This window comes from Octopus bimaculoides, chromosome 4 (assembly GCF_046866305.1).
Source record: "Octopus bimaculoides isolate indiv1 chromosome 4, ASM4686630v1, whole genome shotgun sequence".
NCBI lineage: Eukaryota > Metazoa > Mollusca > Cephalopoda > Octopoda > Octopodidae > Octopus > Octopus bimaculoides.
The window spans coordinates 78,790,448-78,806,931 of NC_142931.1; the positions used below are offsets into that span (position 1 = coordinate 78,790,448).

The window sequence follows — 16,484 nt, forward strand, 5'->3', positions numbered from 1 at the left end:
AAGTTCAGAACAAGTTATTACATCTGATAGGTACAGAACAAGAAAATTTTTACTTAAAATATTGCAGCTAAGGATAAAAGTTATTTGATTTTAATTTACAAAGTAACATTATAATTAAAAAAGGTACCATCATTTTAAAATATTGACACACTAGAATACTTAAAAAATGAGAGCCAGATGTATCAATAAAGCTAAAGCTTTATGCAAAGTAGAATAGTATATATGGTAGGCAAATTCATTATGTAAAAAATAGGCATCGGGTCAAGACTAAAAGTGTGAAGACTTGGCAATAACTTAGCCAAAAACCCAAGGAAATTTTACTGTGAATTTGTTGTTATAGGTAAATTTTACTGTAATATATAACTAACTTTTGTATTATTCTATTTATTGTACTAATTATGTAATACTGTTATTTTTCATAACCTATTTTCAAATTTCTAATTATTAATTAATAATTAAAAAATGAATTTTTTAAGTGCGAAAAATATGTTGAGTTACTTTCTTTTTATTTTTAATAGAAGTAACAAGTAATAACAAATAGAAGTAATAACTTGTAATCAAATTTTTAGTTTTAATAAAAGCTAATATTTTCTAAATCTAAATATTTTATTTGAAATTTTATCCTTAGCTGCAATATTTTAAGTAAAAGTTTTCTTGTTCTGTACTTTACCAGACGTAATAAGTTGTCCTGAACTTTTCCAAGTGTAATAACTTGTCCTGTAATTTTCCAGGTTTATAATCTTAAGAATATTTTTCTCTTGTTCGCATTTTCCCCTGTAATACTGAATTTTGAAAAAATAAAATGTTATGTATGTGGTTGTTTGCGCTGGTAGACGCAGTAGTCAAATTTCCGTTGTATCGCATCACAACCTATCATTTTAGAAGATGCAAAGGAAATCAAAGGACACTTTGGATGATGTAATCTTAGATGTAATTGAATCTTGAAACAAAAAGATGAAACAGTCATGAATGAAATATTTTGACGTCATTGTTCTACTCGATCAGGTCTAAAGTCGACGGGTGGAAGAACAAAACCATATATGAACATTATATATACAAAGAACACTAGCTAAAGCGGTTGCTTTCACCAAGTTACTCACTGTACTATAAACAGCTACCAAATCAAGAGGCGGCGAGCCGTCAGTATTAGGACAAAATGCTTTATATCATTTATTCTGGTTTTACGTTCTGAGTTCAAATTGCACCGAAGTTGATTTTTGCCTTACATCCTTTGAGAGCCGATATAATCGACTGACTTCTTTCGTCAAAAACATCAAGCCCTGTATCTATGAGAGAAATAAATAGATAAATAGCAGCCAAATTTTTCTGAAATTATACTCTGCAGCAATCTTGGGCAACCTGAAACCCGCGAGAATTTCTGAATGGCATGTCGAACGAAAAATTACCTTGAAATTTTTTAGTAGTGAGGGCCGCCTGATGAGTCATGCTTCATGTGGCCTGCCTTTTCGAAAAAGGTTTCCCATGCCTGCTCTATAATCTTTAGGACGGTATGATAATGTAATCATATATTTACTGCACTTGAAAAGGGAATAGTCACAGCTGGAATATGCTTGTCCATTGATCTGTTTGATTAGCATACATAAGAAGCTAAAAAACGACATAGAGGAGTATACATTCACACGAATACTTACAAAAGTTAAATGAATGAACACTGACTTGCAAACCACACACACAAACATGCACCCCCCCCCCCCCACACACACTACATCTGCTAGCTTCAAGAATAAACATTTTTGACTTCGGTGAAAGTAGTACTGCATTTTCAGAGTAAGGGTTGTTTGTGTGTGTATGTTTGTGTGTGTAAGCGTTTGTGTGCATGTATACGTACACATAATGTCTATCTAAAAAGAAACCATCTTTTTTAAATGTGTAATTCAGTTACAGTTTTATCATATTTCTCTTCTTCAAAGTGTATCCCGCTACCACTTATGCGTCGCTTCCAATGATCTTTTTAATATATAGCTTCTTTTTTAACGCGCTGTCATGTGCAATGCCCAGTTCTCGGAACGAATTTTCTTCGATCTCCTCTGCCACAAGAATTAGTGCCTTTTTTAGAGTGGATTTCCCCTGTAGGAACAAACAATATTTGTAGGAGCTAAATCCGTTGTGTAGGAGGGAGAGAGAAAAGCAAACATTCCGTGGTTTGATAAAATAATGTCACAGACAAGAAGTGACTCATGAGCAGATGCATTGTCGTGGTGCAGCATTTCTAAATTTAGTCACTTGAGGCTGTCAAACTTTTTTGATACCAACCTACCTGAAACCACCTCTGGCCTGTTACCCCAAATCCGCCTAAAACAGCCTCTAGCTCTATAACACAAACTTTGTTTTAAAGTGATCTAAATTTAAACTGTCCGTCGAATTTTTTTGTTAAATTATGCTCCAAACACCAGCTTAATAATTCCAAACTTAAAGGCGACGGTGCTGGTAGAATCGAAAGATGGCGAGCTGGCAGAATCGTTAGCACGCTAGACAAAATGCTGAGCGGTATTTCGTTCTGAGTTCAAAATCATCCGAGGCCGACTTCGCTTTTCGTCCTTTTGAGGTTGATAACATAAGTACTAGTTGAGCACTGGGGTAGATGTAATCGACTTAGCCCCCACTCTGAAATTGCTGGTCTTGTGATGTTTTTGAATTTTGACACAAAGCCAGCAAGTGCGGTGGAAGGGGTAAGTCGATTACATCGACCCCAGTGCTCAACTGGTACTTATTTTATCACTATAATAATAATAATAATAATAATAATAAGTCAGAATTAAAAGAAGAAACGTTAACTGAGAACTGAAAAATTGAACAAGAAGCACGGTATATAATAATTACATAATAATATTCTTTTGATTTTTCTCTTCCTAGGGCGCCTACGAGATGCAACAGGAACATACGATTACGCTTTTATTGTGAATGGCGTTTTATTATTTACCAGTGCGACATTATTTTCTGTTGAGAGTTGCGTCAAGAAATGGGATAAAAAATCGCACAAAAACGACATCAGCAATACGTGAGAAAAACCATACCAAGAGAAATCATAAAAATACAAAAATCCAAAAACGCTTCTTTTATTCATTATGCATCGTTTCTAAATATTCTTTATTTTTGCTGGCAATACAACTCCATTTTTTTTGTTTCATAGTCATTCTGTCATTCCTTAATTCTTACACTGGTTTCAGTTACAGGACTGTCTGTAATACGGAAGTATTGCTATCAAGAATTTGGTTGCCTCACATCGATTTCACTTCCTATTTCAAATTGGTATTTATTGTATCGCATACTATTTATTGGACTGCTAAGTTACGGTTTTGACATCAAGGGGCGGAACTTGACGTCAATTTGTACCAGTAAACATAAAACAGATGTGGACACAAATAAGTACATACACACATTCATAGATACACACACACATATATAATTACAAAACTAGAGGAGTAGGGAACATCGCATTGGTGGATGAGTAATTTCTTTCAATAGAAGAGCGCTGTTAATACAATGCCAATGGTTTCATACGAATACGTTCACAATTACTCAAGCGTTGTCTGAATGCTAGAGGCAACTCACGAGAATCCTAAACAATATTTCGTGTGGTCACATATGATACAAACAGATTCTCTTTTGCCGCCCGTAGGCAATTTTATTTTCTGTCTTCCAAGGGTAAATACTCAATCTTTCTCGGCTGTTTTCATAGCTATATTGCCTTCGAAATCTACTCTCTTATCTGTAAATGACCAACAGATTCGGCGCTTCTAAAGTTTGTTTTATAATATAATATATCAGAATGTATAAGATTGAAATCCCCAGTGTCAGTCTTATAAATTCCAAATAGCATTCACTGGTCAAACGCGAAAATAGTTGCGATTGGAACATCATAGCCACATAGTTTTTTTTTTTCCTTCGTTTATCGAATTCCTTTATAACAATCCATTTACTTCGAAGACAGGATCGAAACCAGAACAGTGAAATATTAGCTTTACACAAGTGGTTCTCAACTTTTTTCTACCTATGAACCCTCTTGATTCCGGTCTTACTCGGGTGGACCCCTTTAGCCATGCGATGATTAAAAAATTATATATTTTTATAATACTATAGGGAATTGAATTAAAAAATTGTTAAAATATTTTGTGTATTATAGAAAAGATTTATTGCACATAAAATTTTAACTGCAAAATTTTACATATACCTCCAAGAATCATATGGATCCTGGTTGAGAACCATTGGCTTTTCAGTCACCAGTTTGCAACCACGTTTTGTCAGCTCAATAAAATGCCTAGATGTATACCTCAACTGAAGTAGTTTCGAGTTACATCTTTTTCGACTTAACATTGTTTTGTAGTTTTTAAGAAATAAAGCTCAACTTCAGTTGATTTATCCGACTTCACGCCGGTGACAAAGAACATATTTAAAAGCATGAGAAAAAAAGAAAAAAAAGAACACCTTGAAACCAGTACTGAAGTGGAAAATAAAATAGTATACATGTGAAAATATGTACATACAAACCATTAAAACAGACGTATGCTAACAAATTTTTCAACATTATTTTTCGTATTACATCGGATTTCGAGTTAAATCGCAAGTCTTGGCACTGGTTACCGACATAAGTTGATGTATACCTGTATGTTATATACTACTTCTGTATGATATACAGTAGTCTATACCTTATGCTACGCTCTGCATTATATTTTACGGCCTTTAAATGGATGCCTTCATACAAATCTTGTGCCTTGTCGAAAATGAAATAATAAAAATAAATAAAACAAAACCATAATAAATGCAAGAGTACTGCACTTGACTAAATTGTTAGAACAATGTGTATATTTTGTCATTTTGCGTTACGAGTTCAAATACTCTTCGAATCAATTCATATTGTTATCCTTTCTGGTATGAAAAAAAAATCAAATGCTAGTACAGATCTGGGTCAATATAATCAGCTGCAAAGTTATATTTATAATCCTCATTTTGCGTAATTGAAATATGTCGGAAGAACTTGATTGATCGCAGCGTAAGTTACATAAAATTAAATGAAAATCTCTCTTTGATTTCTTCTATTTCAGTTCTAGGGTTCAAATGCCGTCCCGCTTCGATTCATTCTATATTTTGTTAAACTTCTCTTTCAGAGATTTAAAAAAAAAAATTAAGTTCTTTCCCGTGTCATAAAGACTCATAAGTGCGGCTTCTGTGGCGCATATATTCTCCACTGGACGGGATGCCGGTCCGCAGCAGAATTACTCATTCTTGCCTGTTGAGTGAACTGGAGCAACGTGAAATATAATATTTTACTTCAGAACACAACTCGGTTCAGCAATCGAAATCACAATCCGGAGTCCAATGCTTTTCATCCTTCCGGGGTCGATAAATTAAGTACCAGCGAAACATTGGGGTCGATGTAATCGATTAGTCCTCTCCCGCAAAATTTTCTGGCGTTGGGTCTTTAGTCCAAAAGATTATTATTATAGGCGAGCTGGCAGAATTGTTAGCACGCCGAGCGAAATCCTTAGCGTCGCTACGTTCTGAGTTCAAATTCCACCAAGGTCAACTTCGTTTTTCATCCTTTCGAGGTCGGTAAATTAAGTACCAGTTGAGTACTGGGGTTGATGTGATCGACTGTTCCCCTCCCCGCAAAATCCAGACCGTGTGCCTATAGTAGAAAGGATTATTATTATTATTACGGAGCTCGTTGGTCGAATTGTTAGCTTCGCGGTAATTAGACCGTCTCTGCGTTCTGAGTTCAAATTCTGTCGATGTCAGCTTGCCTCTATAAACGTGAATACTTTCCCAAATAGAATTGCACTCCATTTTTTTTTTAAGATATAGAATGATACACAAGTGCTCAACTTCCAGAGCATTGCATTTTATAGCAGAAACTGCTGAAAGCTAATGAAGTTCTGGACATTATTTCTTATCCCCTTATCATTCATTTTATTTCTTATATATATATATATATATATATATATATATATATATACATACATGTATGTATATAAATTGATATTCAGGACAATTGAGTAATTACACTAGCTTAGCCACATACTTAAAGACGCCAAATGTCTCTAAGTTACCTTTTATTCTTTTATTTGTTTCAATCATTTGGCTGCGGCCATGCTGGAGCATCGCATTTAGGCGAACAAATCGCCCCCACGACTTATTCTTTGTAAGCTTAATACTTATTTTATCGGCCTCTTTGGCCGAACCACTAAGTTACGGGGACGTAAACACACCAGCATTGGTTGTCAAGCGATGGGAGGGGGGACAAATAGACACACACACACACACACACACACACACACACACACACACACACACACACACACACACACACACACACACACACACACACACACACACATATATATATATGTATATATATATATATATACGACGGGCTTCTTTCATTTCCCATCTACCAAATCCACTCACAAGGCTTTGGTCAGCCTGAGGTTATTGTAGAAGACTTGCTCCATGGTGCCATGCAGTGGGAGTGAACCCGGAACCATGTGGTTGGTAAGCAAGCAACTTACCACACAGTCACATACAAGCATACATACATACATATACAGATATATGGTTTATAATTAGAAGCTAGTACGCGTGAGAACTTATTTCAACAAGAGTTCAGTAATTATGAAGTGTATACATATTCATATGCATATCTTGCATATCTATCAAAATACACACACACACACGCACACACACACACACATATATACGCACACAGAGATATATACACACATGCACATTACATACTACCGACTACCCACCTACACATATAAACATATACTGGTATACGGAAATATGCCGCCACATACCTGCTCCACAGGGTAGACGATAATTAGTTTTCAACGTTGTATTAATCATGAACAGTTTTCAAAAAAAAATATGTTCATAAAATTATGAATTATCTGGGACAGCAACATCAAAGAGAGAAAACGGAAAGAGTTAAACTCTGATGCATGATCATAGCACGTTTTCCGCTACACACACACACACACACACACACACACACACACACACACACACACACACACACACACACACGTACATATGCAAACACATGCATATACTCTGTGTGTGTGTGTATTCCTTTACGTGTTTCAATCATTCGACTGCGGCCATGCCGGAGTACTGCCTTTAGTCGAACAAATCGATCTCAGGACTTATTCTTTATAAGCCTAGTACTTATTCTATTGGGCATTTTTGCCGAACCGCTAAGTTACGGGACGTAAACACACCAACATCAGTTGTCAAGCGATGGTGGGAGGGACAAAGACATACAAGTACATATATATATATATATATATATATATATATATATATATATATATATATATATATATATATATACATATATATATATTAGGTTGGCAACTAAGTTCCCGCCGTTTTTTTTTTTAATCTAAATTTTTTAAACGGTTTAATAAAAAATAACAACTAATTAATCAATAATGTATTCACACTTGTTGTTTACAACTTCTTCCCAACGTTCAACAAGATTTTCAATACCTCGTTGGTAGAGATCACCCGATTTCGACTCGAAAAATTGAACCAACCAAGCTCTCAATTCTGAATCAGTATTGAACGAAACTCCACGCATAGCATTTGAAAGAGATCGAAAGAAGTGGAAGTCCGTTGTTGCCAAATCAAGAGAGTACGGCGGGTGTGACAGCACTTCCCAGCCATGCGTTTAAATGGCTTCCTTGGTCGTATTGGTGATATGAGGGCGGGCCTTGTCGTGCAGCAGAAGAACTCCATGCTGACGATTAGGTCTTTTCTCTTGAATAGCCGTGTTGAGTTGTTCCATCCGTTGAACATAGAGTTCCGCGTTGACTGTTTGGTTCCGTTCAAGCAATTCGTAATGGATAATCCCTTCCCAGTCCCACCATACGCACAACATCGTTTTACGCGGATGAAGATCTTGTCTCACGCGTGGTGTCGCTTGTTTACCGGGGCTAAGTTATTCCTTACGCTGCTTCATATTGATGTACAGGTACCATTTTTCGCCGCCGGTAACGATTCGGTAAAGAAATCGTTGCTTGTGTCCATGAGTTGAGCGGTGACGAGCAAGCAAACCAGTGGAGATTGTGACTTGATTTTTGTTGTTGTCACTTAAAGCATGCAGAACCCATGCTCCTTACTTCTGAAACTTTCCTATCGAGTGAAGATGCTTCTCTATAGCAGTGTGGGAGCATTCCATTTTCTCTGCCAGTTCCTTTGTCGTTTGACGAGAATTTTCGTGCAAAAGCTGGTTTAATCGCTCTTCATCGAACTCAACTGGATGGTTAGAACGAGGTGCGCCTTTGAGGTCAAAATTTCCATTTTTGAACTTGGCATATCAATCACGAGCGGATCTTTCAGCTATGGCACCCTCTCCATACACAGCACAAATGTCGCGAGTAGCTTTTGCGGCCTTAGAACCTTGATTAAAAGCAAAATGAAGGAGGTGTCGAAAATGCTCGTTTTTCTTAACTTGACATTCCATTTCAATGATCTGAAAATAAACAAAAATGAACTAAAATTAACTAGAAAAAAAATGATTATAAAATTATTCAAAAACAGAATTCTCGAAAAAAGTAGATTCCAAAATTTAAAAACGCAATAAATTCCAAAATTTTAAAAAATGGCGGTAGCTCAGTTGCCAACCCAATATATATATGTATATATATATATATATACACGATGGGCTTCTTTCAGTTTCCGCCTATCAAATCCATTCACAAGGCTTTGGGCGCCCCGAAACTATAGTAAAACACACTTGCCCAAGGTGCCACGCAGTGGAACTGAACCCGGAACCATAAAATTGGGAAACAAGCGTCTTACCACATAGCGACGCCTATATATATCTATATATTTATATACATATTTACATATTTACAAGCTTCAACTCAAGAGTTGCGGCTATGGAGGGACACCGCCGTTAGCTTTGCTACATTTTCACTACTTGAAACCACCTCTGATACGTATGTATGTATGTATAGATCGGTGTAGATATGTAGATATATAGTAATATAGATATATAGTAGATATATGTAGATATATAGTAATAGGCGTCTGCCATAAGTTTTCCGACTGAAGGTGTTAACCCATTCCCCTTAATGCGTGCATCTGCTTATGTACTCATATATGAATTCATGTTGGTGTTTAACGTGTAAAATTGACACTTTTAAATATGAAATGATTGAATTTACTGCAGTATTTGTCCTGAGATAACATTTGTTATGGTTTTGCTGTGTTAAAAGCATAATAAATACCAGAGGGTGACGAAAATTCGTTCCAGAAGAGGCTTGTGAGAGCGCCAGATTGATTCCGGCTTTTTTTTCTTTCTTTTAGCCTTTTCAATGGCACGAACTAACAGCCAGCCACATGTCTCAAGACAAAGACTCCAGTAACTGGCCTATTGACAATATGTATGCGTCAAGTATGTTACAAAGATGGCTATTTAAATTAAATTTAGCTTCAATTGCGTATACCAGATTTTTAAACAAGCGTACGCATATTCGCAAGACCAATAAAATTTTAAATCACATATTCCTATATCACGGGCACTCCGTCGGTTACGACGTCGAGGGTTCCAGTTGATCCAATCAACTGAACAGCCTGCTCGTGAAATTAACGTGCATGTGGTTGAGCACTCCACAGATACGTGTACCCTTAACGTAGTTCTCAGCGAGATTCAACATGACACAGCGTAACAAGGCCAACACTTTGAAATACTATTCATTTTTGCTAGCTGAGTGAAATTTTCCTAGATCAGAGATGATACAGGAATTCTCATTCACTGTATTTTGTGATGAAAATTTCTCGCTCTAGACAATAACGTGTAAACATACACCAAGTCGATTCGAAGCGCCCTCTAACCAGACAGAAAAATGCTTATATTTCGGAGGGGTTATCTCTCTTAAGCACCGGATACCAGAAAGAGGAACGCTGCGAGCTAACAAGAAACTGATATCTCCTACATTCCCATCATCGTACTGTGATTGGTTGCGCTAAACGGTAGCTCTCTGTATATAAAATACGGAGTACAGGCATTAAGCGGTGGTGTGTATAAATACAAACTTCTTACCTGTTCAAATATGCTTCTACTCCGTATGTGTGTGTATGCACATATAGATACACACACACACACACACAAACACACACATATATGTTTATATATATACATATATATATATGTGTATATATGCATATATATATATATATATATATATATATATATATATATATACATATATAAAAACGTAGGGGATCAACGTAGACTTGCAAGAAAGAGGAAATTATAGAAGAGAAAAAGAATGAGGAAAGGTAGAAAAGAGGAGAAAAAGAAAAGGAAAAGAAAAGATGGAAGTTAATTAAAAGTTACTACAACTTACAATTAACAATTTGTATCAAATTTGGATAAGCCTTAAGTACAATACATAGAGGAGGTAGAAAGGATTAGAATGCATGCATTAGGCACAGATAGATAAAAACTTAATGGTATTATCAATGAAGGGCGCGACAGTTGCAAGAGCCAAAAACAGATGCACAGCTACAGAAGAAAAAGCAGAACGAAATGTAACAGACAAAATCCAATTTCGAAATCTATATGAACAAAAAAAATATATGCTTGGGGATATGGAGAAATATCAAACCAATTAATTCAAGGTAGGAAAAAAATTGAGCAATAAAATGAAATATAATAATATATAATATGATATAAAATCCTGGTTGATAAAAGGTCATATTAAGGGTAAAATGATAAATGTAAAATCAAACAGTTTTCTATAAAATTATCTAAAGATTAAATGCAACAGTTGGAAGAAAGCAATTCAAATTCAAAATTACAAAGAAAAAAAAAAACAGAAAAAAATTGACAGTATTCTATATATTCGAAGTTTATGATGGAAACAGTAAAGCTTATACGATAGTGAGAAATAATAATATATTAATATATCAAAACATTGTTTTGTGGCAAAAGCCACAAAATCAAAAGCTTTGCAGGATGCCTACAATAATTCAGCCGTTCAGTTTTATAGTACAAAGCCGATTTGTCTTCAAAGAGAGTAAAATATTTTCCCCTTAAGTGTAAGAGTTATTTCATAGAATTGCAGTAGGCTTGCTTTCCAAAGAAGACCATTGGATTTTGCCATACGAGTTTTGATAAACTTGTTGAAGATCTATTTTCCGAATATTTTAAAGAATTTTCGTGCAAATAAAGTTTCGTCATGAAGCTGTTTTCCGTGGTTCTGGTGTAAGTTTTACATGCAAGTCTTTTATAGACCCGGATCTCACTCTTTTAAACAACTCCTTTGATGAGACAATTACCATTAAGAGAAGAGTTACAAGACTCTTTACAATTGCATTCAGAGCTGTCATATTTTTATAATTTCAGGGCATGTTTTGAGTATAAAATAGATTATTTAAAATTAATGATGTAAGAAATAAATTTATTAATATTTATTTTTGTTTATTGATATTAATTAATGTAATTGTTGAAAGGTATGTATTTTTATAATTTCAGAGCATTTGCCTCCGAACGGTTAATATATTAATAAATTAAAATATTACCGTTTCTGACCGCTGAATATACCTTATTTTTTATCGTAAATTCGAATACGCATATCGGATGTATTTTGTCGCAATTTTTGTAATTCTAAATTTGAATCGTTTTCTTCTAAATGTCGTATTCGCCCTTTACATCATTACCTTTCTTTTATCTTTTATATTTTATCGTTTATCTTTTACTTGCTTTAGTCAATGGATTGCAGTATGCTGGCGCACTGCTTTCAAAGGCTTAGTCGAACAAATGGACCCCAGTACTTATTTTTTAAGGCTTGGTACTATATTCTCTAGGTCACTTTTTGCGGAACCACTAAGTTACCGGGACGTAAAAAGACCAACACCATTTGTCAAGTGGAGGTGGAGCAAACACAAACATAAAAACACACACATAGATATATACATACGTAGTTTCAGTTCTAATTAAACAATATTTTACTCTACCGTTGGTATTTGAGTGCTATTTTCTCCAACTTCTTTTGCACCTATGTGCTCGCATATGTATGTATACATACATACATACATACATACATACATACATACATACATACATACATACATTTCTAAATCTCACTTTGAAGGTATGCATTTGCAATCCAGGAACAAGAAATATCAACCAAATACCTGATGCACAAAAAATACAGAAACGCAGAAAAAGCAGCAAAATGTGATAACCTATATAGATTTTGTGAAGTTAACACCGAAGATATCATTCACATCATAAGCAGTTGTCCGAAAATGTTATCACGGTATTATCTACCGATCAGACATGATGTAGCTCGGACACTGTATAATGAGATCTGTCCAAAAGACAACTAAGAGGTCAAAGAAATAAAAACTTACGGTATAGTAGAAGCCATATCCACTCATAATAAAAGGAGTACTGGTGGAATGTCCCAGTGAAAATCTCTCAATAAAATATAAACATAATAAACCTGACATAGTAATCTGGGATAAAGAAGAAAAACTGTGTACAGTTGTGGACATCAGCTGCCGAGCGGATGTTAACATAAAGCTAAAGCTCAGCGAAAAACGAAAATATCTATGTTGAACTATTGAGGAATTTACAGTTACTCTATCCAGATTACAAGTTCAGGTAGTTGTTGGGGCACTGGGATATGTAACACACTGCCTACAGAACTTTGGCTGGAAACTATGAATAATAAAACCCGAATCCTTCATTCACACTATGCCAAACCTATGGCCTCCAAATACCTGATCCACCGGAACTCAGCTATCGCGGACAATGCCAAATTCAATATATTGATGGCAGACCTCATCTGATTAATGAGAAATGTGTCCCGCATGTACGACCCTACAGAGTTAAAGAGACACATACAACATTTCGTTCACCGCATGCAGTTCTCAGGATACAGCCATAGAGAAAGGATCAGAGTATACAAAGAGCCATGAGGAAATTTGAAAGTATCATACGTAACGATAGGAATGGGATTTGCCCACTCAGTAGGACCAAGTCATGGAATACCATTGAAAGGACTAAGAAGAAAATAGGGATGGCCAACGCCTGGTATGATAGCCACAAATACCAGAGTGTCATATTCGTCAAGAACAACCCCTAGAGCGAACTGGCGTACCGCTTTAGAAGGGCCCTAGACAAACTTAAACTAAGAATTAAGGTTGTAGAAAGGCCAGGCAGCCCTATCAAATCCCTTATCAGTAGAACCTACCCTTTTAGTAGAACCCCCTGTACTGATAGGAACTGTACTGTATGTAGATTTAGCCCACAAACAAACTGTAAAGCCAGGAATGTAATCTATAGTATAAGATGTACAGAGGGACGGTGCAGTAAGAAGACAACGACGTACGTAGGGGAAACAGCACGGAGCATAGGAGGGCAGGTAAATGAGCATTGGAGGGAACTTAAGGAAGAGAAGAGCTCATCGGTTCTGTACCAGCACGCCGAGCAGGAACACGGAGGCTCGCTCAACAACATAGAAGTTAAAATCTTGTCCACACATAGAACAGACGCAACGCTTAGGTCAAATTTCAGAAGCTACACACATAGAAGAAGATAAACCTAGCCTGAATAGGAAACTAGAATGGAACACTAGCACACATCCCCAAGACACCACAACCTAATGACATAAGATCTTCATAAACTGATAACAATATGAATATAATATAATGTAATACACAGATAAATAAATGGAATTAAATAATTATATACATTAACAAAATAAATAAAATTAAATACAAAAGAGGAAAAGAAAGAAAAGAGAAGAAATAAGTAGGTATAAACAAATGAACAAAAATAAAAACAAATTAAACGAACGTATATAAACAGGGGATACTGATAATATAAGCAGATTCGCCCCCCCCCCCCCACACACACACACTAACTAAAAATAGACACACACAGGGGTATACGCATGCGCAAATAAAGACACAATAGGAATACAAAATGGCTGATCATTAGTAAGGAAAGGCACACAAAAAAGAAAGAAGAAAGCAAAGGACCACTGATGAGGTCGAAGAAGTGTGCCGAAAGAACTCTGGCCGAAATACGATTAATATAGAATAAAGCTGAAGCAAGTGAACACCAAATATATAGTGTATGTGTTTTTATTGGCTAACTGGCAACATGACCATCCCCAAATACAACAATATATATATAAAAACAAATAGTAAATGAGTATATGCATATATACGTACAGGTATGTGCGTACCGACATCCACCTGTATGTATAGGTGCATATCTGGGTACAGGACATTGCAAACAAAACGTAGACAAGAAAACACACAAGCCACATAGAGAACATGCTCCTTCATCAGCTACCCCCGTTTTAACACCGGCGTTTCGAAGAGCTGGGTAGGACGCATCGTTAAAACGGCTCTTCCCATGGACCGCAAATTAAATTTGTATACACAAATTAAATCTTGCCATGGAGGAACGTAGTGGCGGACAAAAAACAAGACAGGAAAACAAACAGAAAAGGCTTATATATGCGTTTGTATGTGTTACGTATATCCCTTGTATGTGTGTGAGTGGATGCTAATGAGTCACAAGACTGCCTAAATTATATAAAGCTTTATTATAATCCTGTTATCCGTCCTGTAAATTTCATTGTATGAAAATTTGCTTAATCAGCAAAGATGGCGTCTAGACAGCTTAATGTACGTCTTTAATCTCTGTTAATACGGCCCACAATTTGATTTTAATGTCTTTTGGTATTCTTTTTGTTCTGATTCCTACTGTACGCTTTGGCTGGGTTTCTCGTTCTGTTTTTGTTTAATTCAGATTTACGATTTAAGGTTTATCGAAGCATATCAAATTATATAAAATATTCTTTTTCTGTTGGTAATGTGAAAACATTTAAACACTGACGTCGTCTGCTGTTTTATGAACACCCAAAAGCATCGAATGTCTTGTGTGTAATAGGTTTAACAGAGATTATCAACGGATTTTTAATGAGTGAAAGTGAGAGGGAGAGAGTGAAAGAAAGAGAGACGGACAGATCGACGGATACACTAATTCAGGGACACTAAAATAAATGGATGAAGTGGGGGGAAAAGGAGGACTACAACAAAAGTTGAAAGAAACTAAAAAGAACACAGGAAGAAACTTTTAGAAATAAAAATGAAGGAATGACATATGGATGGATGGATGGATGGATGGATGGACGGATGGATGAGTGCGAGAATACATTCAAAAACAAACAGTTAGGCAGGTAGATAGACAGACAGACAGGTAGAGAGAGAGAGAGAGAGACACAGATAGATAGATAGATAGATAGATAGATAGATAGATAGATAGATAGATAGATAGATAGACAGACAGACAGACAGACAGACAGACAGACATATAGACAGACAGACAGATAGATAGATACATTTCTTTTATTAGCCACACAGGGCTCAACGAAGATGGGACAAAACAATGTAGAGCTTTTCTTTTGGGGAGGGGGAAGGAAGGTAAAAAAAAAAAATTTTTTAAAAAGGGTTGGTGTCGATCAAAAGGGATCGTAGGAAGGGAAAAAGGGAGAGTTCGATCAAAAGGGATCGGGAAAAAAAAAAGAAGGAAAGGCCGATCAATAGGGATCGTGTATCACACAGTAATGTTCTCGTGTAAAAAGAGGGGAGGACAGTTTAGGTTTAGCCGTGGAAAGAAAAGCCTACGGACAAGACCACGGTAACCTTAGTCAATATTCTCATTGAAGAAACTATAACAGTAAGTGACTCTCTTTTGCCTTTTTCTAGTTCATAGGGTTATGCTCAAGATGGCTCCGTCGTTCACACGTGCCATCCTTGCTACATTCACCCATCTTTTTTGAAGCATTCACTAGACAAGACTTCCCTTTCTACTCTCACCTTCCTCTTCAGGTGATACTTGAAGAAGTTGATGAGAGATTGCCCAGAGAGGAAAGTCTTTGTCTCTAGACCTTTCAGACGCGTCCACCATACACATTCTTTCGCCATAGCCACAAGTACGATGAAAATAGCTCTTCCTTCCCGTTTAAAGGAAGGAGGCGCGACAATATTCACGATAGACTCGGCTGATAGACCGACTCGTCCCACACGCGATAGCAGTTGTTCGACGTAAGCCCACAGCTCGGAAATGGTGGGACACTGTACGAGTGCGTGCAGAACGGTTTCGTCGCTCTGCCGGCATCTCGGACAGGTCGGCCCCGTGTTTCTCGAGCCATGCCTGTAGAGCTTATCCCGAACGGGTAGTGCTTCTCGATAGCACTGCCAGGCCAGGGATCTCTGGAAGTTGTCCATAGGTCCCGGCCCGAAGGTCGTCTTAAACAGGCGGGTCAGGTATTCCTCGTCGACGCCCAGGTTCGCCCCGAGATCGTCGTCGTACCTTCCCTCCACTAATCCACTATAGAATGCGTTAGTTGTGATGCAGTCGCTCAAGGTTGACCCAGGTTGTTGGAGTTGCCGAAGAGCAGCGCGACACTCGCGGTGCCATTCGCCCT

At 36.7% G+C, this 16,484-nt stretch overlaps 1 protein-coding gene across 2 annotated transcripts in view; it reads left to right on the forward strand.

The window, feature by feature from the left end:
• LOC106879733 (monocarboxylate transporter 14) overlaps nucleotides 1-4,296 on the forward strand; it is a 208,405-nt gene extending 204,109 nt beyond the window's left edge. Inside the window, exons 1-2 of one of the 2 annotated variants that reach the window (XR_016241542.1) lie at nucleotides 201-340; nucleotides 2,875-3,069. Coding sequence is in view for 1 of the 2 variants with exons in the window: in XM_052967153.2 (XP_052823113.2) it covers nucleotides 2,875-3,023 (149 nt within the window). In the remaining variant the exon portion in view is untranslated. Of the gene's footprint in view, nucleotides 1-200; nucleotides 341-2,874 lie in introns of those variants that run through there. The other variant, XM_052967153.2, reaches the window with a different exon arrangement.
• Nucleotides 4,297-16,484: the final 12,188 nt, after the last annotated feature.